The sequence below is a fragment of the Oryx dammah genome, unplaced genomic scaffold (assembly GCF_014754425.2).
Source record: "Oryx dammah isolate SB20612 unplaced genomic scaffold, SCBI_Odam_1.1 HiC_scaffold_10, whole genome shotgun sequence".
Classification (NCBI taxonomy): domain Eukaryota; kingdom Metazoa; phylum Chordata; class Mammalia; order Artiodactyla; family Bovidae; genus Oryx; species Oryx dammah.
This window is the reverse complement of record NW_024070194.1, coordinates 73016303-73044210: the sequence shown is the minus strand read 5'-3', so window position 1 is coordinate 73044210 and position 27908 is coordinate 73016303. Positions and strand designations below refer to the sequence as shown.

Below are 27908 nucleotides of genomic sequence, written 5' to 3'. Positions count from 1 at the left end.
CAGTGGGTCTGAAATTTTCAGTAAAGCTTGTTGTGAACAGATACACTCTGTCATCTAGGCTTTGTTTTTCCATATATAGAGCACAGGCAGAGTAGATTAAGCCTAATTTTTAAGTGTCCTAGGATTTTCAGAATGACAAATGAGCATTGGCATCACCATCTGCATTAGCCCCAAACAAGAGAGTCAGGTTGTCCTTTGAAGCCTTGAAGCCAGGCACTGACTTCTCCTCTCTAGCTATGAGAGTCCTAAATGGCATCTTCTTCCAACAGAAGGCTGTTTTGTCTACATTGAAAAGCTATTGTCTACTGTAGCCACCTTCATAAATATCTTAGCTAGATCTTCTGGTTACCGTGATGCAGCTTCTACATCAGCACTTGCTGCTTCACCTTCTTCTTCTATGTTATGGAGGTGGATTCTTTCCTTAAACCTCATAAACCAGTCTCTGCTACCTTCAAACCTTCCTTCTGCAGTCTCCTCACCTCTCTCAGCCCTCACGGAATGGAAGACAATCAGAGCATTGCCCTGGGTTAGGCTCTGACTTAAGAGAATGTTGTGGCTGGTTTGATCTTCTATCCAGACCACCCAGACTTTCTCCACATTGGCAATAATCTACTTTTTTTTTTTTTTAATCATTCATGTGTTTACTGGAGAAACACTTTGAATTTACTTTAAGAACTTGTCTTTTGCCTTCACAACTTAGCTAACTGCTTGGTGCAAGACACCTAGCTTTTAGCCTGTGTTAGCTTTTGATATGCCTTCCTCACTAAGCTTAATTGTTTCTAGATTCTGATTTAAAGTGAGAGATGTATGACTCTTCCTTTTACTTGAACACTCAGACCATTGTAGGGTTATTAATTGGCCTACTTGACAAGATGCACAAAAGTATGACCTATAGGGGAAGCTGCTAAGCTGCTTCAGTTGTGTCCAACTCTGTGCGATCCCATAGACGGCAGCCCACCAGGCTCCCTTGTCCCTGAGATTCTCCAGGCAAGAACACTGGAGTGGGTTGCCATTTCCTTCTCCAATGCATGAAAGAGAAAAGTGAAAGTGAAATTGCTCAGTCGTATCTGATTCTTAGCGACCCCATGGACTGCAGTCCAGGTTCCTCCATCCATGGGATTTTCCAGGCAAGAGTGCTGGAGTGGCGTGCCATTGCCTTCTTGTTATAGGGGAAGAGATAACAATTAATAGGAATCAATCCAGAAGTGGCACAGACGGGGTAATAATAGGAAGTGAAAGTGAAGTCACTCAGTCGTGTCCAACTCTTTGCAACCCCATGGACTGTAGCCTACCAGGCTGCTCTGTCTATGGGATTTTCCAGGCAAGAATACTGAAGTGGATTGCCATTTCCTTCTCCAGGAGATCTTCCTGACCCAGGGATTGAACCCAGGTCTCCCACATTGTAGGCAGATGCTTTACCATCTGAGCCACCAGGGAAGTTTCAATAATAGGAAAGAGCACATTAAAAAGCATTAATTGTGTCCCACGTCCTCAAGAAGCTAAAAGAAGGAATTAGAAACCTGGAAAACATAGAAAGATACAATTGAATTTCTAGAGATGAAAAACAGAGTATCTGAGATGAAAATTATACCTGATGGGAATAATGGCAGGTGAGACAGGGCAGAAGAAAAGATCAGTGAATTTGAAGCTGTAGCTAAAGAAACTATCCAAATCCATACACAGGGGACATGAATGACTGAAGGAAATGAAAAGAGCATCAGGGAGCCATGGAACAACTCTGAGTGATTCCAAATATAATAATCATGAATTGGAATCTCTGTAGGCAGGTATGGGAAGGGGAGACAGGAAAAAATATTTGAAGTAATAGTCGCTTAAATTTTTCAGAAACTTCATGAAAACGACGAACTCACATGTGCAAGAAATTCTATGACCCCAAAGCACAAGAAACATAAAATTATACTTAAGTACATCATAATCAACTCAGCCAACAGCAGTGATAAGCAAGAAAATCTCAAAAGCAGTCAGATGAAAGAGACAAGTTACATACAAAGAAACAAATATAAGAATGAAGTACAAAAACTACTAACTACATGGAGCTTCCTTGGCAGTCCACTGGTTAAGACTTTTCCTTCCAATGCGGGGGGAGTGGGTTTGATCCCTGGTCAGGGAGATAAATTCTATATGCATCATGGCCAAAAAATCAAAACATAAGAATAAACAGAAGCAATACTGTACCAAATTCAATAAAGACTTTAAAAATGGTCCACATCAAAAATATCTTTAAAAAAAAAAGGAAAAAGAAATTATAAACTAGGATTCCAAGCAAAAGCATGAATGAATCTTACAAATGTTGTATCTTACAAACCTTAACTAAAGATGGTACAAAAGCATATATGTCGGTACAAAAGCATATATGTTGTACAAGTTCATCTATATCAACTTTGAAAAGCAGGGAAAATAACTATGACAGACAGGGTGTTTATTAAACTTGGGTGACTGGAGATGAAATACTGATTGGGCTGGGAGCTGGGCTGAGGGCCCGGAGGATTATCCTAAGAATATGTAGTTTCTTTATCTGCTTTTGATTACTTAATTGGGATCTGCATATTGTTTGTATACTTTCCTGTTGCATGTTGATAGAAGAGTTAAAAGAAGAAGAAAGAAAGGAGGAAATAAGGAAAAGAGTAAAGAAAGGAAATTTCAGTGCCAAAGTTTGTAAACCAAAAATTCCAGTGTGGAGCAGTGAGCGTTGTCTACAGTGCTGACTTTAATAAAGATAGTAAACAATTAAAAATCCTGCTGTACTCTGGGTTCTGACAATGTCGGTTAGGTTTGAGAATAACTAGAATAACTTTGAAACATTTTATGATAGTTACAAATAGAACTAAATCACAAGAATTAAAGGAATAAATCTTGCTTTCTAAATTCCCCTGAAGATCATACCAAGCATGAGAGTGTATTTAGTAATGCAAATGAAAATAATAAGTAACATTATAACCAAAAAACAATATATGAAAGAGGATGACACAGGCAAATAGTTATGGCAGTCAGCATAATTTAGGTTACTGAGGCAAAAACCACTCAGATTGAATTGATTTCAATAAACAGTAAGGCTTTAAAAATCCAAAGTTAAAATAAAAGAATGTTTGGGAAATGAACATCGAAAGAAAACATGAAAACTACTTTAGAATCTCTCCAGTTAGAATTCTAGCCAAAAATCTCAAGTGAGAAAGAGTTGGTCATTTTATATCAATAAAAACGTAAAGCCCTGATGAAATATAAGAATGATGGGTTTTTATGTGTCAGATGATATAAGAAGATACACTGCAAATAAAATCCAATTGGAAATGCAATGCGGAATTCACAGATATGATATTATCAGTCAATGACAGAATAAATAGACTAAAAATGACATGATATCTTTAAAAAATGCGATTAGCTATGTAGTCCTATTGAAGGGATGGACAGGCTGATCAATGAAACAGAATAAAGAGTTTGGAAATAGACCCCAGGAGATTGGGATTTCAGTACATATTTAGGCTGACATTTCAAAGACAGATGACTCAATAAATGGCATTAAGACAACTAGTTGGCCATTTGAAAAAATAAACTGTATCCCAGTCTCATCCCTTACGCCAACTTAAATCCCAAAAGGAGCAAAGAAGAAATGTAAAAATGAAACTATAAAACTACTAGCTAAAAGAACCAAAGGGGGTGTGTGTGCTGCTGCTGCTAAGTCACTTCAGTCGTGTCCGACTCTGTGCGACCCCAGAGACGGCAGCCCACCAGGCTCCGCCATCCCTGGGATTCTCCAGGCAAGAACACTGGAGTGGGTTGCCATTTCCTTCTCCAATGCATGAAGGTGAAAAGTGAAAGTGAAGTTGCTCAGTCGTGTCTGACTCTTTGCGACCCCATGAACTGCAGCCCACCAGGCTCCTCCATCCATGGGATTTTCCAGGCAAGAGAAATATATATATATATATACACAAAATTTATATATATATAAATTTTTTTAGTTTTGAAATAAGGACTGCCTTTTGAAATGTGACTGTATACAGACACATGATTGCATTATAAAGTATGTGCACATAGATGAGTATATGCACATGTGTACATAAGCCACATATGTCATCAAAGAGGAAGGTTAGTGGCTAAAGCTGAACATATAAATTTTGACAAGATAAAGTGTATAATCAAGGTCTAAAGAAAAGCTACTAGGAAATGTATTCTCAGCTTAAATGACGAATCAATTTTCTTACTCCAAAAATAAAAACTTCATAAATCAATAATAATAATAATGTAAACAACTCAAGAAGAAAATGGGCAAAGGACTCAATTGTAATTCACAAAAAAGAAAATGCAGTCATTGTAAATATGAAGACAGGATCTCTTCATTACTTTAAGATGCAAATAAAATATGATTTCAGTATCTTCTTCTGAGTATCAAACATTTAAATAGGATTGAAAGTGCACAGAATTGGTATGAGAAAGGCGTCCAAACATGCTCACACACCATTGGTGGGAGATTAAAGGGCATAACCTCCTCATCAGCAATTTTGACAACATGTAATAAAAGGTAAACTGTTTACCCTTTGATCCAAGAGTTATGCATTACGAATTTATCTTAAAGTAACAGCCACCAAAAGTATAGACAGAAGTATTCACAAAAATGCTCATTGCAGTGCTATGTTTGATGGCGAAAACAAAAGGGAACATCCCAAAATTTGTCCATAACATAGAATATAATGCATCTTATAAAATTTCTGAGGAAATTATAATAAGAGTGTAAGCTGCTTATAAAACATAAACTAAAAAAGAATCAAAATGTAGATTCATTGGAATGCCAGGATACATTTATGTATTTTGTATATCTGTGTGTGTATGTGTGTAGATACATTTTTTTATATTTGGACATACACAAAGACACACATTTATACAGATTCATATGTATGTATACATATGTGTATACATATGTGTATACATACACATGTAGGTACATACACACACATGCAAGCGAATGATAGCAGTTTACAGTATTAGCAATGGCAATCCCTTAGTTGTAAAATTACTGGTAATTCCCAATATCTGTATTAAGTGTTTCTATGCGAAACTGCCCTTCTTTTGTAACTACAAGAAATAATTGTAGCAATAATTTACATTAGAAAGTAAATTTTATTGGCCCTAGAAAGTAAGAAATAGAGGACTAATAGAAAACTAAGAATAACTTAAAAATAATCAAATTCACTTTAACCTAGGTTTAAATTTCATCTTAATCTGGGGTATTTTTAGACACAGTGAAAGTAAAATGTTGACCAATAGCAGCAATCAAGTTTCAGGCTTAACAAAAGGACATAATTTCTATTATCTTTAAGAGAAGCATCAGAGAAACAAATTCTTTGTTCTTAGGAAGATCTGAGCATCTAATAATCTATAAATAACAAAGCTATATTGTTGTTGCTATTGTTTGAAAAGTCTATTTACCTACCAAGTGAGTTTAGGCTTACCCTCCTCTAGAAATGTTTGACCCTAGACTGATGTTCTCAGACCAATTTTAATGCAAATTAATTAAAGCATTAGCTTGAGCCAAACTTAATTACCAGGCCTCACAAGAAATAATCATGTGATCCAGTTCTAAAGGAAAGTGAATGGATTTTGGATTATCTGTTCTAATGGCCCCCACCCATTAGTACGGATGATTGAGTTCATTGTATAAAAAATATATGTTTAAACTGTGGGATCCTTTATGTTCTTTTGTTTCCTCTGCCAGGATGGATTAGGGCAAAGGACAGTGGGTAGAATTCAACCAGACTGAATGTAGAGGGGCAAACATGAAGCATGCCCCATGGGGTCAAGAAAGTGGATGGAATGTGGTATGTCTGAGTGGCTGCAGAGAAAGGCGGATGGACTGGAGCCCCGAAAGTCATCATTACCACACAGCAGGCCTGCGAACAGGGCTTGGCGCTCATACATACCTCCTCCTCCAGCAGCACACCAAATCCTGGCTTAGCTCAGGAAGGAGCAAGTATGAATATTTCTGGATTTCAAAGCTGAGAACCTCATTTCTTTCCCCCTTTTTCACTACTTTAATTTCAGAATCAATGCAAAGAAATAGAGGAAAACAATAGAATGGGAAATAGAATAGAAAACAATAGAATGGGGAAGACTAGAGAGATCTCCTCAAGAAAATTAAACATACCAAGGGAAGACTTCATGCAAAGATGGACACAATAAAGGACAGAAATGGTGTGGACCTAACAGAGGCAGAGATATTAAGAAGAGGTGGCAAGAATACACAGAACTATATGAAAAAGATCTTCCCAACCCAAATAATCAAGAATGATGTGATCACTCACCTGGAGCCAGACATCCTGGAATGTGAAGTCAAGTGGGCTTTAAGAAGCATCACTACAAACAAAGCTAGTGGAGATGATGGAATTCCAGCTGAGCTATTTCAAATCCTAAAAGATGATGCTGTGAAAGTGCTGCACTCAATATGCCAGCAAATTTGGAAAATTCACCAGTGGCCACAGGACTGGAAAACATCTGTTTTCTTTCCAGTCCCAAAGGCAATGCCAAAGAATGCTCAAACTACTGCACAATTATGCTCATCTCACACAGTAGTAAAGTAATGCTAAAAATTCTCCAAGCCAGGCTTCAACAGTATGTGAACCATGAACTTCCAAATGTTCAAGCTGGATTTAGAAAAGACAGAGGAACCAGAGATCATATTGCCAACACCTGTTGAATCATTAAAAAGCAAGAAAGTTCCAGAAAAACATCTACTTCTGCTTTATTGACTATGCCAAAGCCATTGATTACGTGGACCACAACAAACTCTGGAAAATTCTTAAAGAGATGGGAATATCAGACCACCTGACCTGCTTCTTCAGAAATCTGTGTGCAGGTTGGGAAGCAACATTAGAACTGGACATGGAACAACAGACTGGTTCCAAATAGGGGAAGGAGTACATCAAGGCTGTATATTGTCACTGTGCTTATTTAACTTATGTGCAGATCACATCATGAGAAACTCTGGGCTGGATGAAGCACAAGCTGGAATCAAGATTGCCGGGAGAAAAATCAATAACCCCAGATATGCAGATGACACCACCCTTATGGCAGAGAGCGAAGAAAAACTAAAGAGCCTCTTGATGAAAGTGAAAGAGGAGAGTGAAAAAGTTGGCTTAAAGCTCAACATTCAGAAAAGTAAAATCATGGCATCTGGTCCCATCACTTCATGGCAAATAGATGGGGAAACAGTGGAAATAGTGACAGACTATTATGGGAGGCTCCAAAATCACTGCAAATGATGACTACAGCCATGAAATTAAAAGATGCTTGCTCCTTGGAAGAAAACTTATGACTAACCTAGACAGCTTATTAAAAAGTGGAGATAATACTTTGCTGACAAAGGTCCATCTAGTCAAAGCTGTGGTTTTTCCAATAGTCATGTATGCATGTGAGACTTGGACTATAAAGAAAGTTGAGCACTGAAGAATTGATGCTTTTGAACTGTGGTGTTGGAGACGACTCTTGAGAGTCCCTTGGACTGCAAGGAGATCCAACCAGTTCATCCTAAAGGAAATCAGTCCTGAATGTTCATTGGAAGGACTGATGCTGAAGCTGAAACTCCAATACTTTGGCTACCTAATGCAAAGAACTGACTCATTTGAAAAGACTCTGCTGCTAGGAGGGATTGGGGGCAGGAGGAGAAGGGGAGGACAGAGGATGAGATGTTTGGATGGCATCACTGACTCGATGGACGTGAGTTTGAGTAAGCTCCGGGAGTTGGTGATGGACAGGGAGGCCTGGCGTGCTGCAGTCCATGGGGTCGCAAAGAGTCGGATATGACTGAGCAACTGAACTGAACGAACTGAATGTCAGAAAAATGAGAAAGAAGAAAATATATATTTTTTTGTCCCAAGAGAAGATTGCATATATGTGGCATCTAGAAAAATGGTACAGATGAACCTATTCATAGGGCAGGAATGGAGACGCAGACAACAGACATGGGTAGACAAGGGTGAGGGAGAATAGAGTAGATGGGATGAACTGCGAGATTGGGATCGACATATACACACGACCATGTGTAAAACAGATGGCTAGTGTCAACCTAGTGTATAGCATGGGGAGCTCAGTTCAGTGCTCTATGGTGACCTAAAGGGGTGGATGAAGGGAGGCGGTGGGAGGGAGGTCCACAGTGAGGGGAAAGAGAAAAATATGTATACATATAGCTGAGTCACTTTGTTGTATAGCAGGAGCTAATGCAATGTCGTAAAGCAACTATACCCACCCCCACCCACCCCCAAAAAAAGAATGAGACAAGTTAAAGTGCAGTGGAGAGAAATAATTCAAAAAGCTTTGCAATGGCCTCTTATCCTCCAGGTGAGCTGACAGTGCTTACTGGTTGCAGAGAAAATCCCTAGTACACATCACAACCTTAGGCTGCCACCCCAGCTGGTCCCACCCCATGAGCAGTGCCGAGTCCCTGGTGAATTGCCGTCTTACTATTCCTGATGGACTTTCTCTGAAAATGTATGGAGTACTGAGAGTGGAGACACCCTGCCGTAAAGTGGCTCTTCTACTCTCTGAATGGCCTGCTCATCCCTGTCACTGCACTAAGGCGGATCACAGATAATGAGTTAAGTTTCCAGCAAAGACTACAAGGAGTTATGATGGTCAATTCCCCATGAACAGTGGCAGAGATGGTTGTTGTTCAGTCATTAAGTCATGTCCAACTCTACAACCCCATGGTCTGCAGAACACCAGGCTTGTCTGTCCTTCACCATCTCCTGGAGTTTGTCAAACTCATGTCCATTGAGTCAGTGATGCTAACATCTCAGCCTCTGCCATCCCCTTCTCCTCCTGCCTTCACTCTTTCCCAGAATCAAGGTCTTTTCTAGTGAGTTGGCTCTTCACATCAGGTGGCCAAAGTATTGGAGCTTCAGCTTCAGCATCAGTCCTTCCAATGAATATTCAGGGTTGATTTCCTTTAGGATTGACTGGTTTGATCTCCTTGCAGTCCAAGGGACTCTAATTCAAAAGCATCAGTTCTTCAGCACTCAGCCTTCTTTATGGTCCGCCTCTCACATCCATACATGACTACTGGAAAAACCATAGCTTGGACTAAATAGACTTTTGTCAGCAAAGTGATGTCTTTGTTTTTTAACATACTATCTAGTTTTGTGATAGCTTTTCTTCCAAGAAGATAGCATCTTAATTTCATGGCTGCATCAGCAGTGATTTTGGAGCCCAAGGAAATAAAATCTGTCACTGTTTCTGCTTTATCCCCATTTATTTGCCTTCACTTCATGGGACATAGATGGGGAAACAGTGGAAACAGTGTCAGACTTTATTTTTTTGGGCTCCCAAATCACTGCAGATGGTGACTGCAGCCATGAAATTAAAAGACGCTTACTCCTTGGAAGGAAAGTTTTGACCAACCTCGATAGCATATTGAAAAGCAGAGACATTACTTTGCCAACAAAGATCCATCTAGTCAAGGCTATGGTATTTCCAGTGGTCATGTATGGATGCGAGAGTTGGACTGTGAAGAAAGCTGAGCACCAAAGAATTGATGCTTTTGAACTGTGGTGTTGGAGAAGACTCTTGAGAGTGCCCTTGGACTGCAAGGAGATCCAGCCAGTCCATTCTAAAGGAGATCAGCCCTGGGTGTTCATTGGAAGGAATGATGCTAAAGCTGAAACTCCAGTACTTTGGCCACCTCATGTGAAGAGTTGACTCATTGGAAAAGACTCTGATGCTGGGAGGGATTGGGCGCAGGAGGAGAAGGGGATGACAGAGGATGAGATGGCTGGATGGCATCACCGACTCAATGGACGTGAGTTTGAGTGAACTCCAGAAGTTGGTGATGGACAGGGAGGCCTGGCGTGCTGCAATTCATGGGGTCGCAAAGAGTCGGACATGACTGAGCAACTGAACTGAACTGAACTGAACTGATTTGCCTTGAAATGATGGGACCAGATGCCATGATCTTTTTTTTTTGAATGTTGAGTTTTAAGTCAGCTTTTCACCCTCCTCTTTCACCCTCATCAAGAGGCTTTTTAGTTCCTCTTCGCTTTCTGCCGTTAGAGCAGTATCGTGTGCATTTCTGAGGTTGTTAATATTTCTCCTAGCAGTGTTGACTCCACAACAAGGCTGTGATCCCTGAAAGGGGTTAGAGAATGAGGCTCACTCAAACCAGTGAAGTTTCCACTGACATCATCCTCCCAGTAGACAAATGTCAGGGATGACTAGGAACTTTACCAGGGGACATAACCTCATATAATGCCAAGGGTAGAATCTAAGGTATTAGTCTCTGTTGCTGTAGTTTAGTTGCTAGGTCATGCCTCACTCTGTTGTTACCCCATGGACTGTAGGCCACCAGACTTCTCTGTCCATGGGATTTCCCAGGCAAGGATACTGGATTGGGTGCCCATTTCCTTCTCCGGGGCATCTTCCAGACCCAGGGATCAGACCTGCACCTTCTGCACTGGTAGGTGTATTCTTGACCACTGAGCCACCAGGAAAGCCCAAGATAGTATCCAAGGGATTTTTTTGGAGGGTAGGGAGGGCTTTTTTTCCCTAAAGATAATGAAATGGAAGCCTAAAGAGATGGTGATTTGCCTAAAACATTCAATTCTTCCTCCAAGATTCTTTGCAATAAAGATAGCACATGTAGTGCTTAGCCTTAGTGCTTTGTTGCAAATGGAAGTAAGTTACAGTCCCTAATTACTATTTACCGACATCGATGAGGACTATAATGGAGGGCCAATTAATTAAACATTTATCGATCACTCTTTATTAGTAGGTGTTAGGTAGAGAAGCTTCCCAGATGCAATGGTAAAGAATCTGCCTGCCCATGCAAGTGGGCATAAGAAACATGGGTTTGATCCCTGGGTCAGGAAGATCCCTTGGAGGAATAAATAGTAACCCACTCCAGTTTTCTTGCTGGAAAATACCACGGACAGAGGAGCCTGGTGGGCTATAGTCCATAGGATTGCAAAGAGTTCAACACAACTGAGCAACTGAGCATGTGCACACACTAGGCAGAGAAATACAAATAAAACAACGTGTAACATCACAGTGCTTACAACCTGATAAGGGAAACGAACACAGATACAGCTATGTTATAGTGTGATGAGAATAATAAATAGGTGAATAAATTGCATAAATAAATAGGCAAAGGAACTCAATGTGCAAAGATGTGATCACTTTGTATGGTACCCAGAGGTGAAAAGGATGGAAATGATTTTGGGGGGTAAAGATTCTGCATGGCTTTCTTCCCCATGTAAAGACTTTGGGGGACTTCCCTGGTGGTCCAGGGGCTGAGATTCCATGCTTCCCAGGTGGCACTGGTGGTAAACAGCCCGCCTGCCAATGCAGAAGACGTAAAAGATGCAGGTTCGATCCCAGGTCAGGAAGATCCCCTGGAGGAGGAAATAGCGACCTACTCCAGTATTCTTGCCTGAAGAATCCCATGAATAGAGGAGCGAGGGTAACAGTCCACAGGGTCGCAAAGAGCTGGATGCAACTAAAGAGACTTAGCACACAGCACACTTGTGGTTCAGGGGTTAAGACTCTATGTCTTCAGTACAAGGGGCATGGGTTTGATCCCTAGTTGGGGATCTAAGATCCCACATGCTGTGTGGTGTAGCTGAGAGAAAAAAGACTTTTATATCATGACATAGTCCAATTAGACTATGTCTAATTGGAATTCTCATACATTTCTGGTGAGATTATAAAATGGAACAAACTCTTCAGAACACCATTTTTCAGGAGTTAGTCTAGCTAAACATATGCGTTGCCTGTTACTTAACCATTTCACTCCTGGGTTTATACCCAAGTGATATGTATACATATGTCCCTCAAAAGACATATACAAAAATGTTTTTAATAGTGTTATTCATTTAGCCCCAAACTGAAACATATTCATACAATGGAATAATAGACATCAGTGATAAAGAATAGACCATTGATACATGCAGTGGCAAGGATTAATCTTACAGAAAAGATATAGTAAAATACAAAAGAGCACACACTGTATATTCTCTTCAGGTGAGCTGGGCACATAAACTTGTCTCATAGGAGCCACTGCAAGTCACATGGTCTCAGGCAGGGAAAGATCTTTTCTCAGAAGTAGAGACAACTTGGAAAAATGATGCATCTCCTTTAGTGACGTACTCAGGCTAAGAGCCCGCGAACCTCTGCTTCAGCTTTGTACCTGGAACCTCTAGCTCTGGGATTTTTTTTTTAATATAACAGTAATATCCTTAGCATAAAATCTTTCATTAAAATAATGCAAAATGGACAAATTTCATTTTCTTCTCTTAGCCCTTAAATGTTCTAAACTCCACAGGGGAGAGGAGGAGAACCCAAGAGGGTGGGGGAGAAAATGCTTTCCTAGATAATCAGCCTTGGAGTAATCAAGAGTTGGCTGAATTCTCTCCTGACCTTTGCTGTATTTAGTGGGTGTTTTGTAAGAATGGTTGAGCTATTAGGTGACCCCCATCTCTGTGTGCTCATATTACTCAAGTTCTTTTATGCTCTGCTGATGGAAGAATGAAAATGCAAGTAGTATTTTAATTTCCTAGGAATCCTCAATCAGAAAGATCTATATAATAAAGAGAAATTGGATATAATTAACCCATGCAGTCTAGAAATTCTTCAAAATTTTGACTTCCAGTTTGTATCCATTGATGTTCAGTGTATTGATAAGCTAAATACTAATTACACCAATCAGTTCAAAGAAAAGTTTTTTGCCTACATTATCTGGATATTTCTCATTAACTAATCAATATAAATTTGATAATTTACAAAATGAGATATTCACCTTTGGCTTTGGTTCAGAACTGTTCTCTACCTCTCCAGGCATGATCAAAGCATGGTTTCTGAATTGATTGTCTTTTCAAAGCAGGGATAAACCTATGGCCATCCATATCACATTTATTTTTCAATCACTGTTCTTAACAGGGCAAGAGAATGATTCAACAAAGAAAGAAGTAAAACTTGAGGCAGAGTCCCAGAGTCCATGTATGGAAACAGAAGGTATTGAAACCAGAATATATTGTTATCTGAGGATGAGGTGACACTGTGTCGTGACTTCTGTATATACTGGTGTGTGTGAGCAGGGGGCGTGTGTGCTTTTAGGCAGTGATTCCTGGAGAGTGGCTCCAGTGCTCTCCTTATGTGACTGTTGAAACTTGGAGGGGAAAAAAGAACTTTAGCTTTCTGAGCTTTAGTCACTGTTTTCTCACAGATTCCAACTAAAACATCTCTGAGCTTCCTTCTGTCTCATTCTATTTAGAGCTTTCATCAAACCAAGAAGATGCCATGACTGTGGAGCAACCAGAAGTGACCCCACTAACAGACGACCAAGAAGAAAATGAAGGTGAAAAAGGTAGGACTGCTCTTAAATTAGCCAGTCAAGAATAGAGAGCTTCTTTGGATTCCTGCCTAGAATCCAACCATCAGCATTATTCTCATTCAATTGCAGACTGTCAAGGGGCAAAATGAATATTTCTTTAATTCTGAACTTACTTTTGAAAGTAAATAAAATCCAGAAGTAGTGAAAAAAGATGCTTGTAACAGTTTTTCATTCTTTCAAGGAGTATGAGGATGTTTTTATTATTAATTTAGATTCTTTTTTTTAATTATAGTTTTGAGAAAACCTCTAAGAAACAGATATTATGAACTAGATGGATGAAAGTCTTAGAAAATCTGAAATGGCTTTAAAACAACTAAATTAACCATTTCGTATTGATTTCATTCTGTCATCCTTCATATGGTAGTGATTAAGGAAGCAGTTTGTATAAAATACACGCATTGTGTGAACCTTCTAAATTATAAGTTTGTCCACTAATGTTAGGATACAATAATATTGAGTACTGATTTTTAAAAAAAAGTGAGCATTATACTGATTTCAGAGAACATTAGAGGAATGATCACTTTGTCAATTTTAATGTAGCATTTGGGGCAAGAAGTGAATATATTAAAAGTGGACATTAAAAAATATCTTTAAATTTATCAAAGAAATTCATTAAAGAACTTAAAGAATTTAAAAGAATTTAAAAGGAGCTAAGAATGGGAAGTAAAAAGCGAAAGAGTTTGTCTCCTATACGGTATCATAAATCATAACATTCTTAAATATGTGTTTGCAAGGTAGTTACAGAGTAATAACTTGACAGGCCTTGTTTATAGAACACAGTGATCAATTTTGTTTCCAAATGAAAATGCAGACATGATCTCAATTGTAAAATCAGGTCAGTAGTAAGTACAGCTTCCAAATTACAAACTCTTTTTTGGCAGCAGCATTGACACAGTTTAATTACCAAGTCATGTTAGTGATTTTGAGATCTTGTTTTTTTTTTAAATCCACTGCAATTAGAGCACAATATTCTCCTATGTCTTTTGTCTAATGACCTTTTTTCTAATAGCAAATCCTAGTTCAGACTCATGACACCGTGCTCCGGGCAGGTCAAATAAATATTTGGAGAATTTATGTCTGACAATGATAATAGAAAACTGATACAACCCTCACTTGAAATGCAGATTCACGGCTCTGCTCCTTTTGTTACTGTACGCAAGTGCACGTGCCCAACTCACAGTGAGGCCAAACAAATGGAAATTTCAGAGTTCTGAGCAAAGAAAGGTTTATTGCAGGAACAAATAAGGAGAACAGGTGGCTTATGCTCAAAAACTCCCAAACTCCCTGAAAGGTTTCAGCAAAGCATTTTCAAAGGCCAGATGAGGGAGAGGAATCCAAGGGTCTGTAATCTGTCTACAGCAGAAACTATTTACTTTTTATGCTGTACCTCAAGACATGCAAATGAGGAACATCAAACAACTGGTTCATTGTCCTTTTTTTCACTTGGCCTACAAGGGGAAAAGTCCGTGCTCAGCACACGTTGACTTGTCACCCTTCTCCCAGTGGTTTCTCCAGCATGTGGCGTTCCTCTAGTTACTGAAGAGCTCAGTTCTCTCCCGTAGGGATCGACGCCAATCCTCTTCTCCAAAAGAGGGATGGCACATGAGGAAGAAGTGAGATCAAATTCTACTACTTGCTTTTGTCAACTGTGAAGTTGAATTTCTTTGTTAAGGGACTCCTCTGGTGGTCTCTCAACTTAAAAAATCATTCACATCCTATAAGTTGAGAGTTACAATTTACTCAATGGGAATTTTCAGGACTTCAAGCCCAGGAGACAGGACCTTAGAGAACTACTCCAAAGAGGCAAAGCGGGTAGCCGGCTTATATAGAAGTTTTGCAATAAAGGGCAGGTAGTCTGAACATCAAAAGAGTATTGTTAATTAAAGGTAAGCCAGATATCTCAAGTTAAGGAATTTAGCACTTTTCCATGTATGGGAAGATGCGTAGGAGTCTGGGCTCACCAAAATCATCCCTTTGATACACACCTCCCCTGTCCAGGGCCAGTATCCTGTATTTTCACATCCCAAGTTTCCTCAGGGCTCGCTGTGGGGAGTGACTGCAAGGAGTAGCTGCTAGATGGCAGGTATTCTTTTCTTTCCCGAGTTCTGTCGGGGCTCACCAGCTCACTGTTGGCAGCGGCTGCAGTTGCTGATGACCACGACATCCTTTGTTTACTGATATGACAGGGAATACTCCATTTCTTAGTCCAGTGGTTAAGAGTCCATGCTCCCACTGCAGAGGCCATGGATTCCATCCCTAGTTGTAGAATCAAGATCCCTGCCCCTGCAAAAAAATATAACTTCTTTGTTATATGTTCTGCCTTGAATTTGTTCTTGTTCAGTCACTAACTTGTGTCTGACTCTTGACCCATGAACTGCAGCACATCAGGCTTCCTTGTCCTTCACTATTCTCCCTGCGTTTGTTCAAACTCATGTCCATTGAGTCAGTGATGCCATCCAACCATCTCATTCTTTGTCTCCCCCTTCCCCTCTTGCCCTCAGTCTCCCCCAACATCAGGGTCTCTACCAGTGAGTAGGCTCTTCAGATCAGATGCCCAAAGTATTGGAGCTTCAGCTTCAACATCAGTCCTTCCAATGCATATTCAAGGTTGATCTCCTTTAGGATGGACTGGTTTGATCTTCTTGCTGTCTAAGGGACTCTCAAGAGCCTTCTCCAGCACCACATTTCAAAAGCATCAATTCTTTGGTGCTCAGCCTTCTTTATGGTCCAACTCTCACATCAGTACATGATTACTGGAAAAACCATACCTTGGACTATATGGAGGTTTGTTGGCAAAGTAATGTCTCTCCTTTTTAATATGCTGTCTAGATTTGTCATAGCTTTCCTTCCAAGGAGCAAGTGTCATTTAATTTCATGGCTGCAGTCACCATCTGCAGTGATTTTGGAGCCCAAGAAATAAAATCTGTCACTGTTTCCACTTTTTCCCCATCTATTTGCCATGAAGTGATGGGACCAGATGCCATGATCTTTGTTTTTTGAATGTTAAGTTTTAAATGAGCTTTTTCACTCTTCTCTTTCACCTTCACCTTCATCAAGAGGCTCTTTAGCACCTCTTAACTTTGTGCCATTAAAGTAGTATCATTTGCATGTCTGAGGTTGTTAATATTTCTCCTGGCAATCTTGATTCCAGCTTGTGAGTCATCCAGCCCAGTGCTTCTTATGATGTACTCTGCATGTAAGTTAAATAAACAGAGTGACAATATACAGCCTTGATGTACTCCTTTTCCAATTTGGAACCAGTCTGTTGTTCCCTGTCTGGTTCTAACTGTTGCTTCTTGCCCTGCATACAGATTTCTTGGGAGACAGATAAGGTGGTGTGGTATATTTCTGTTTAAATTTGAAATAACTTAATCACCTCTCTCATCTTATCCTTGCTTCAAAGTAAGAGTTGAAAGCTGTTCTGTTGCCTATAAGGAAAATAAAGGAAGGAAAAGGAAGTGATAAGGATTTGGGGATAGATTTTGGGTGTGATGCCTTGGCCCTGCCCCCACTGACAAGCTGGATGAACCTGGGGCAAGTGATTTAAACTTGCAGTGCCTTAGTTTCCTCATCTGTAGGAGGGTGATAAAGTACCTGTCACGTGTGGTTGTGATGAAACTTCAATGAGTTAACACTTGTAAAGCAATTCCACAAATACCTGACACACAGAAAGCATACCTTAAGTGTTTAGTATTTATCATAATTGGGTAAATTGATGACAAAGTCAAGAGAACCCGCATGTGGAGTTCCTCAAGTCCATTCCTACTTTGAAGCCGTAAAAATTTCACATAGTCTACATTATCCTTCAACAGCAAATTGTTCTGCCCATTTCATTCTAAGTACCATCTACTACAGGCTATTTTGGTATATGCGTTTAATCCATAAAGATAGAACAATTAATGGAAGGTACGGAGACATTTCTCTGTATTCAGAATTTTATTTTTTTGTCAAAACCTCAATCTTCTCTTTGAGAAATGCTGATTCAACCATAATTTCTGTTTTTGTTCTGAGTTTTAAAAAAATATTTATTTATTTGGCTGTGCCAAGTCTTAGTTTCAGCAAGTGGGGTCTTTTAGTTGTGGGATCTAGTTCCCTGACCAGGGATTGAACCTGGGCCCCCTACATTGAGAGCACAGACTCTTAGCCACTGGACCACCAGGGAGGTCCCTAATTTCTATTTTTTGAAAGAAGATGGCATTAATTTATTGGTAGAGCCAGAGATTAAAAGTAGCAAATAAATTCAAAGTTGTAGAATGTTCTTTAGCTTTCTTTTGTTTCATATAGTTACTGTAGAATCTTATTTGAAAACATTTTGAGAATATAGTTTGGAATTTTGTGTATATTCATAATGTCTCTCATGGTAAGTTGCACATATGCATTAAGAACCTCTCTAATCAGCAAAAAAATAAAGAATATTCTGTTAAATTTCTAGGGAAATTGTTTACAGCCTTAGAAATATTGATTCTCTTTTGAGAACCTTTCGAAGGAAAGAGAAAATAGTTTGAAAGTGGTTCCTTTCAAAACATTCCAGACTAGGAAAAATGTATCTATAACCTTTACTCTCATTTTGCGGCATTCTGTAAGATTAGAAAATATACTTAATCTTTAGGATATATCTTTGATGGCTCCCAGGTGTATGGGCACAGATGTTGTAATATTGTTTTGAAGTTAGCTCTACCAAAATATGAGTTTTAAAGAGAAGTGAAAATATTCAGCAGAAGTTCATGCTGATAAAATTGCACAATAGCACAATGGACATATCCCTAGGAGATCTGAAATACAAAAATTTCAACAGGCATAAAGTGAGGTTTCACATATGGCAGCTTTTCTCATATAGCCATATTGCCTCTTCCTAAATGAGTCCAGTTTTATTCTTTCCCAGCAGGATCTGTGCACATATGAAATCCAGTAAAATAACATAATTTAGGTTAATAACCAAATAAGAAAGTAACCCTCTAGATCTCCTCTCAAAAGGATCTCTTGTTTTAGCATAAAATATAAATTTAGCCAGCATTAAAATGTTTTTCTGAATATTTTTATTTCTAGTTGAATTTAGAAATATTTAATATAAAATCTTAACTAGATCAACAGAGTATCATTATTTTATCTCATTTTAACTTACATTTCATTATGAGTATATTGGACTTCCTCTCCAAGTATTATGTAGAATGCGCACATCCCAATTATTTTTCTTGTATCCCTCAGTAAGTATAATATGGAGTAGTAATCCTTTATTTACTTTGGGATGATCAAAATGTTGATGGAGATTTAAGGTATATTATAGTCCAAGATCTTCTTAGAAAAAGATGAATATTGACAGGCATGCAAGTGAAATATAAAGCAGCAACAAATGTAAATTATCCCATCCTTTGGCTCATGTCTTGGCCTCTTGAACAGGACTGTGCGACTATATGTGGAGAACCATGGCTTCTGGCTCTGGTTATCTGGTTGCTGGCAATTTTTTACCTTTTATAAATCCCAGTTTCCGGGGTAGTAAAATGTCACACATGAACTCATTAATGCAGGGATGATAGTCTCCAGTTTTGTAAACTTTCTCAGAAGGCCAGCTCTGAAGAACCACATTCTTCTTCTTTTTTTTTTTTAATGAGATCACAGCTTCCATTTATCTATAATGTTGGCTGTGCTGGGTCTGTGTTGTGACAGGTGGACTTTCTCTAGCTGTGGCACTTGAGCTTCTCTAGCTGCAGGGCAAGGGCCTGTCTGTTGCAGAGCACAAGCTCTAGAGTGAATGGCCGGAGCAGCTGCAATGCACGAGCTTCTCTAGTTGTGGCACATGGACTTAGTTGCCCTGAGGCATATCGGATCTTAGTTCCCTGACCCGGAATTGAACCCATGTCCCCTGCATTGGATAAACTATCAGAAAGTCTTGATGAAACAAGGGGTGATGAGATGGGAGCCAGCGGTCATCAATATATTGAGGAAGCTAAAATTGTAGGTTTTACTCAGCTTTATTCTATTGCCTCCTATTGATAAAAATACAGAGGTGTCCTAGACCAGACAAAAAGATCAGCCATATTAACTTATTTTAGTTCAGGAATTACTAGCTGTAATTCCAATTACTGGTTAATAATTGGACAGCTAGTAATTCCCTGAAGATACTTTAAGTAGGATAAAAAGGGCCACTATCTCAAATTAGGTTGACACACAAACTCTTAGTTCACATGAGAAATTTTTCTTGTAGTTCCTCTGGCCACTGTTTCATCTTTCAGTGAACACACAGTAAAGCACTTTCTCTTCTGCTCCTACCAGTCAAGTTCCTTAGGGTTTTATTTTTTTTTTACAAAATACCACTACACAGCCCTTGGTGCTTTCCATTATTGATGGGATTCTTACATCATTGATAGAGTCCTTTCCCCTCTTCTTGAAAATCAGCCTGCACACCAGCAATGAAGCAACAGCATAAACATACAATGCCTGTGACATTCAAGCATTCATATTCCAGTCTGTGCTTTCCTATAGAGAATCATGGTTCAGGCACATTTTTGGTTCATGCCCAATATTCTATGAAATTTCATCTTGATTAACTTATTGGAATTTAATGTTTTCTGAAGGTCTTTGTATCTTTTCAAATGAAGTCAACTTTAGTAATGCTGCTTATTTCACACTGGCAGTACTATGATTTCATTTTCAAAGGCAGTTTCATTTTCAAATGGTTTCTTTTTTTACCAGTCTTATTTCCTAACCATGTTTTGTAGCTAGAATTTGTCAACCAAAATTTTTAGAATCTAAGATTAATAATGCTTGTGCCTGTAAAGCCACGTGCTTCAAATTGGGATTTGAACCCATGTGCTAGGACTCAAACCCAGGCAAAACCCTAACTGGGACTTGAACCCACAGTCTTTTAATTAGAATCACTGTGACTCTAGTGTGCAGACTTACTGAGACTCAGGTTTTCTGTGTCATCACAGAAGGAATTCAATGAGAGGCAAAGTGATTCATAAGAAGTAAATGTGTTAATATAGGATGCTTGTGAAAGGTGCAAGTAGGCAGGTGAGGAAGCTCTGCTTGGAGGATTAAATGAGCTACCATTTTATAATTAAGGGAAAATAAAAGTGAAAGTTGCTCAGTTGTGTCCAACTCTGCGATACCATGGACTGTAACCTGCCCCGTTCCTCTGTCCATGGAATTCTCTCCAAGTAAGAATACTGGAGTGGGTAACCGTTCCCTTCTCCAGACAGATCGAACCCAGGTCTCCTGCATTGCAGGCAGATTTTTACCATCTGAGCCACCAGGGAAGTCCACAAGGTAAAGTGGAGGAGGGGAAAACTCCACCTCAAAGAGAAGTGAGACTTAGCTCAATAGCTCCTCCTTCGTATCAGGCAGGAGTGTCTGATCCTATGAAGTCAGACTGGGATTTGTAACACATCAGTAGACCAGTGGTAACATTTTTCTTTCACCTAATGGCCTGGGGCATATCTTGTGCTTTTATTTATGGCTTTAGAGTTAAGTAGGCCTGCTTTATTCTACAGTGTTCAGGTAGATTTCTTGAGCAATCATGAACTTACAGTGGTCTCCCAAACTTTCCTAGGTTTCCCTTTTGTCTATAGTCCCCTACTGGAACGTCTATGGCTACCTGTATAACTATCCTATTCTATGCCTATCACCTATTCAGCTTTTCTGAATATTTTTTTAAGTATTTAATGAAATTTCTTAAATTGGTAAAGTATACTGAAGATAAAAATTTTTTTAATTAAAGTAAAGTATTTAAGGCTTCTACATAGCTCTGTGTATGTGACATATACATATAGAATCAGTTCATGCAAATTCCACTGTATAAGTAAAGATACAATGTTTTATTCACATTTTACATTTAAAATAATTTTTAGAGTACAAATTTTCTTCAGGCTTATCCCTCAATTAAAAGTATAACCTATAATTTTGAAGTAGAAACAAAAAGTATATTCACTGCTACAATAATAATTTTGGTTCCATAATGTAGTAAGTGTATATATGTGTGTAAATTTAGATTAAACACATGTAAACCTCATATGTAGCTTCTCAAGAAGAAAGTATATATTAGGCCAAGTCCCCCAGCTTGCTATGATCATCTTGTCTTTAAAGAGTTATAAAAATTGCCCTAAACCTCCATTTTACATGTCAGAGAGGAAGAACCACAAACCTAAGTATATGTTAGGCTCCAGTGAACATGAGTAGTGATAGTGTCAGTCGCACAGTCGTGTCGAGTTCTTTGCAACCCTGGGGACTGTAGCCCCCCAGGCTCCTCTGTCCATGGGATTCTCCAGGCAAGAATACTGGAGTGGGTTGCCATGCCCTTCTCCAGAGGATCTTCCCACCCCAGGGACTGAACCCAAGTCTCCTGCATTGCAGGCAGATTCTTTACTGTCTGAGCTACATGGAAGCCCAAGTGAACATTATGATTGAAATTTATAATTATATAAATCTTAGGATCAAAAATTATAATCCTTACTCTATCCCTATCTGGGGAGTTTTGAGAGAACTTCTTTTCTACTAACTTTCTAGCATCCAAATTGTTTCTGGATCCCTTTTTCTTCTTAACTTTGTATCAAGCCTAGGTTGTCTGGTTTTCCTTGTGGCTTATCAAAGTAATTTGCAGAGATGAAAAAGATCTCTTCCTTAAGTGGAATTCTATCTCTAGGTGTTGAACTTTTTATTTCTCTCTATTGCATTAGAGTTCTGTAACTCTCAGTGCATAAATTACCTTAATTCTTATTTTTTCCTTTTCCAAAACAACTTTTTATTGAAATATGGTTGATTTATAACGTTGTATTAGTTTCAGGTATAAAGCAAAGTGATTCAGATATGTGTGTGTGCATGCATGTAAATATTCTTTCAGATTCTTTTCCATTATAGGTTATTATAAGATATGAATATAGATATAGACATATATACACAGTATGACCTTGAGTGGATCTGTTAATCCCAGACTCCTAATTTATCCCTCCCTCCCTCTTTCCCCTTAGGTAACCATAAGCTTGTTTTCTGTGTCTGTGAGTCTCTTTCTCTTTTGTAAGTAAGTTCATCTGTATCATTTTTTTTTATATTCCATGTGTTAGTGATGCCATTTGGTATTTCTCTTTCTCTATCTGACTTATTTCACATGATAATTTCTAGATCCATCTATTTTGCTGCAAATGGCATTAATTCTTTCTTTTTGTGGCTGAGTAGTATTCTTCTGTATATATGTACCATATCTTCTTTATCCGTTCACCTGCCAATAGACATTTAAGTGGCTTCCATGTCTTGGCTATTGTAAATAGTGCTGCCATGAATATTGGGGTGCATGTACATTTCTGAGTTACAGTTTCCATCTTTTCCAGATATATGCCCAGGAGTGGAATTGCTGAATCATATAATAAACTCTATTTTTGGTTTTTGAAGGAAACTCTATTATTCTCCATAGTGGTTGCACAGATTTATATTCTCACCAACAGTGTAGGAGGATTCCTTTTTCCGCATACTCTCTTCAGTATTTGTTATCTGTAGACTTTTCGATGATGGCCATTCTGACCAGTGTAAGGTGATACCTCATCCTAGTTTTGATTTGCATTTTTCTAAGAAAAGTTATGGCCAACCTAGACAGCATATTCAAAAGCAGAGATTTTACTTTGCCAACAAAGGTCCGTCTAGTCAAGGCTATGGTTTTTCCTGTGGTCATGTATGGATGTGAGAGTTGGACTGTGAAGAAAGCTGAGCACCGAAGAATTGATACTTTTGAACTGTGGTGTTGGAGAAGACTCTTGAGAGTCCCTTGGACTGCAAGGAGATCCAACCAGTCCATTCTGAAGGAGATCAGCCCTGGGATTTCTTTTGAGGGAATGATGCTGAAGCTGAAACTCCAGTACTTTGGCCACCTCATGCGAAGAGTTGACTCATTGGAAAAGACTCTGATGCTGGGAGGGATTGGGGGCAGGAGGAGAAGGGGACAACAGAGGATGAGATGGCTGGATGGCATCACTGACTCGATGGATGTGAGTCTGAGTAAACTCTGGGAGTTGGTGATGGACAGGGAGGCTGGCGTGCTACAATTCATGGAGTCGCAGAGAGTCAGACACGACTGAGCAACTGAACTGAACTGAACTGAATACCTTAGTGATGCTGAGCATCTCTGCATGTGCCTATTGGCCATTTGAATGTCTTCTTCGGAGAAATGTCCATTTAAGTCTGCCCATTTTTTTTATTGAGTTGTTTGTTTTCTTGATTTTGAGCTATTTATGTATTTTGGAAATGAGTTCCTTCTCGGTTTCATTGTTTGCAAATATTTTCCCCTAGTCCATAGGATGTCTTTTCATTTTGTTTATGGTTGCCTTCACTGTGTGAAAGCTTTTAAGTTTAATTAGGTCCCATTTGTTTATTTTTGCTTTTATTTCCATTATGCTGGGAGATGGATCCAAAAAATTATCGCTGCAATTTATGTCAAAGAGGATTCTTCCTATGTTTTGCTCTAGGACAGGGGTCTTCAACCCCCAGGGTTATGGACCGGTACCAGTCTGTGGCCTGTTCGGGACCAGGCCACATGGCAGGAGGTGAGTGGTGGGCAGAACCGAAACCATCCTCCCCCTGCTTCCATCTGTGGAAAAATTGTGTTCCATGAAACCAGTCCTTGGTGCCAGAAACACTGGGGCCTGCTGCTCTGTGAGTTTTATCCAGGCTTATATTTAGGTATTTAATTCACTTTGAATTTACTTTTCTATATGATATTAGAGAATGTGCTCATTTCATTCTTCTACATTTAACTGTCTGGTTTTCCCAGCACCACTTATTGAAGAGACTGTCTTTTTTCCACTGTATATTCTTGCCTCCTTTGTCATAGATTAATTGACTATAAGTGTGTGGGTTTATTTCTGGGCTTTTGCTCTTATTCCATTGATCTATGTGTCTGTTTTTGCGCCAGTACCATACTGTTTTGATTACTCTAGCTTTATAGTATAGGCTGAAGTCAGGGAGTCTGATTCCTGCAGCTCTTTTCTTCTTTCTCAGGATTTTTTTTGGCTCTTCAGGGTCTTTTCTGTTTCCATACAAATTAAAAAAAAATTTATTCTAGTTCTGTGAAAAATATCATTGATAACTTGATAGGGGTTGTACTAAGTCTATAGATGACACTGGGTAGTATGGTCACTTTAAGAATATGTCTTCTTCCAATCCAGAAACACTGAAGTACCTTCATACTTAACAGATGTAAAGAATGGTTCTTATTTGCATATACACATAATATTACTTTACATCTATCAATACTATCCTTAAATATTCCAAAATTAGCCTCCTCTCAAACAGTGGGTATAATTGTTAACATTTGGTAACACATTCATTAGATCTGCCCTCTTCTCTAAGATATTAAATCATGATAAATTATAATTTTCATGAAGATAAAATCACGGTAACTCCATAATACACATACAGTCAGGAATACTGAATATATCCATACATATACACGTACACACATAATTCAGGAGTATTGACATTTGAAAGACTGGTTAATATCATATAGGGCAATAAAATGTATTCTCTCTTATTCACCAAACAGAATGCATTAGCACTGCTGTGAACAAGTCTCTTTTTCATTATTATAAGTTTTCTAAAAGGTAACTCTACCTGTAAAATAGTCTAGTTGTAGAAAGTCAAGAGGTCACATCTTACAGAGTCAAATAATCTGCAGTCCTCTACCTGCAAACATTAGACCTCCCAGGACTCTCAGCAGCATCTCCCTAACTCAGGAAGTCTGCTTGACTGTGCACTGTGCTCTGGAAAGTCTCTCTAGATGGTCAGCGGGGACAACACAGGGCTCCCCTCATTTCCTTACTCTCAGGGATCACTGACACCAGATTATAATATTAATTGGTGCTTTTATTTTCCATGACAATGGAGAAATGTTAGCATACTTTAATTTACCTCATCTCAATAAGTGCCATTATTGCAATATATTTTAACTCTCAGTCTATCTTAACCCCCATAGTACATTATTCTTATTATAATTATCATTGATTTGTACATCACTGTTCATTTAGACTTATCCAATAATTGCCATTTACCTTGTTTATAATTCCTTCCATCATCTTTGACCATCTGGAATCAATATCCTTCCACTGGAAGAATACAGAAAGGCCATTAGATAACAAGACTGACGCATGCAGGTCTCATCTATAAGTTGAGTGCACTGGATAACTAGGGATTATAATAACAGGGATGTGTAAAAATGTTCACTGACACTTTGTTGTAAAGATCAAAATATTGTCAACCCATTTTTTTAGCATATAACCTTAGAATTAGGTATTAGCTGCTATATCTGCTTTCAAAGATCACAGAAGTTCAATATCTATTTCCATATAAGAGCTTTTTATATAACAAATAGCCACCGACTTATATCATATATATATATATATATATATATATATATATATATATATAGGGTAAAATATTATTTTACCTGGATTTAGACTTAACTACTTGACTCATCAGATGAAAGAAATTCTGTACCCTATTGATTGTACAAAAGGTATGTCCATTCTGATTTGGATTTCAAACTTAGTGCTACTTTTCTTTCTGTTTTAGAAGGAAACTCAGTTTCTTTTCATTACTTTTTATACATCAGGTGCTTTCATTTCAGTGCAGTATGGAAAGAACAGGTGGTTTAAGGAGTACTTTGAATGTTAATTATTCTTTTCATTTATTTCACTGTGAGGATTTACCTATCAATGTGTTTCTATAATCAAGATGGAAACAGTTAGGGAGCTTGCTGCTTGACTGTTTCACTACATTTATTTTATGGCATCTGCTTCAACTATTTGTTTAAAAAAAAAAAGAAAAAAGGGAGTAAGCATTTTAACAATAGCAAAGGGTTTGAGTTGATGGTATGTTATCACTTTATTTCACTCTGAATCTTCAAAGGAAAGGTTGAGATAAATCAGTCATGTTCTAACCAATAAATATCATCTCATAGTTACAGCTTACATTTTTTATATAGAAACATGTCTGTTCATTTTTCAGAAATGTCATAATTTATTAATCTCAGATTTTAATTGAAACTAATAGAAAAAAGCTACAAAGAAAGAAGAATGAGAGTGAAAACTGGATATTTCTTCTTAAAGATATATTTTAAAGGAGAACGTTTACTTTCCATTCATTATATTTAGTTTATTTCTCAAATATATACAACTTTTAATTCATATGTCCTTCATTTTTCTTATAATATTGGGCATAGTTCATAAAATAATATTAAGGATCAAGAGGTGTGAAGTTCATGATATATTAAGACATAGACATATAATTTCAACAGAAAGGAACACTTCTCAAAATTAATATAGTCATTTCATGCTATTACATTACTCATTTTTCCCATTAACAAAATATTATAGACAACCTTAATCAGAAAACAAAACTTGCATAAAATGTAGTAATTATGCATAATTATAGGAAAATAATAGACAAGATATTGATAAACTCATATACGTATATATAAGTGAGTGAGAGACAGACAGAACCAGCCAGCACTGAGAAGTGAAGGTGCTATGTTGCTGCCTTGGAGGATGGATGAGGTGGCTCAGTGGTAGAGAACCTGCCTGCCAATGCAGTAGACACAGGAGACATGAGTTCAATCCCTGAGGCAGGAAGATCCCCTGGAGGAGGAAATGGCAACCCACTCCAATATTCTTGCCTGGAAAATCCCATGGACAGAGAAGCCTGGCAGGCAACAGTCAGGCTACCTCTTTGGGGTAGCAAAGAGTCGGATAAATCTGAGTACACAGACACACACACACAGAAGAGGAGGTGAGGAACAGCGGCAGCCTCTAAAAACTTGAATATGCAAGGGAAAGGATTCCTCCCAGATCCTCCAGAAGGAAGGTAACTCTACAGACATCTTGATTTTAGCCCCATAAAAACTCATTTCAGACACTGCCTCCAGAACTGTAAGACAATAAATCTGTGTTAAGACATAGTCTATGGTAATTTGTTACAAAAGGTATGGGGAGCTACTACATTAACCTTCAACATGGTTTAGAAAAAACTTGTTGAGAAATTTAGGCTTTTCTTAATAGATCCCCAGCAAAGGAGAGGCACCAATATCTTCCCATGCTCTAGTTGGAAGTTGGAAATTACAGTGGTCCCTCCTTCTATAGGGCTTCCCTGATACCTCAGATGATAAAGAATCTGCCTGCAATGCAGGAGACCCCAGTTCAATTCCTGGGTCAGGAGGATCCTCTGGAGAAGGGATAGGCTACCCACTCCAGTATTGTTGGTCTTCCCTTGTGGCTCAGCTGGTAAAGAATCCACCTGCAATGGGGGAGACCTGGGTTCGACCCCTGGGTTGGGAAGATCCCCTGGAGAAGGGAACAGCTACCCACTCCAGTATTATGGCCTGGAGAATTCCATGGACTGTGTAGTCCATAGGGTCACAAAGAGTCAGAAACGACTGAGCGACTTTCACTTTCACTCCTTCTATAATCTATGCTAAGTTAGGCAGCATTTTTATTATCATGACCTATCCTTTTTTAATGTCAGTCTCTGTTGGTTGCACAACTGGGAT

The 27908-nt window shown here is 38.7% G+C and overlaps 1 protein-coding gene across 2 annotated transcripts in view; it reads left to right on the top strand.

The window, feature by feature from the left end:
• MACROD2 (mono-ADP ribosylhydrolase 2) overlaps nt 1-27908 on the top strand; it is a 2300803-nt gene that overhangs the window by 2186006 nt on the left and 86889 nt on the right. The window contains exons 15-16 of one of the 2 annotated variants that reach the window (XM_040248280.1): nt 12934-13008; nt 13268-13360. In XM_040248280.1, coding sequence (XP_040104214.1) covers nt 12934-13008; nt 13268-13360 — 168 coding nt within the window. The remainder of the gene's footprint in view (nt 1-12933; nt 13009-13267; nt 13361-27908) is intronic. The other variant, XM_040248281.1, reaches the window with a different exon arrangement.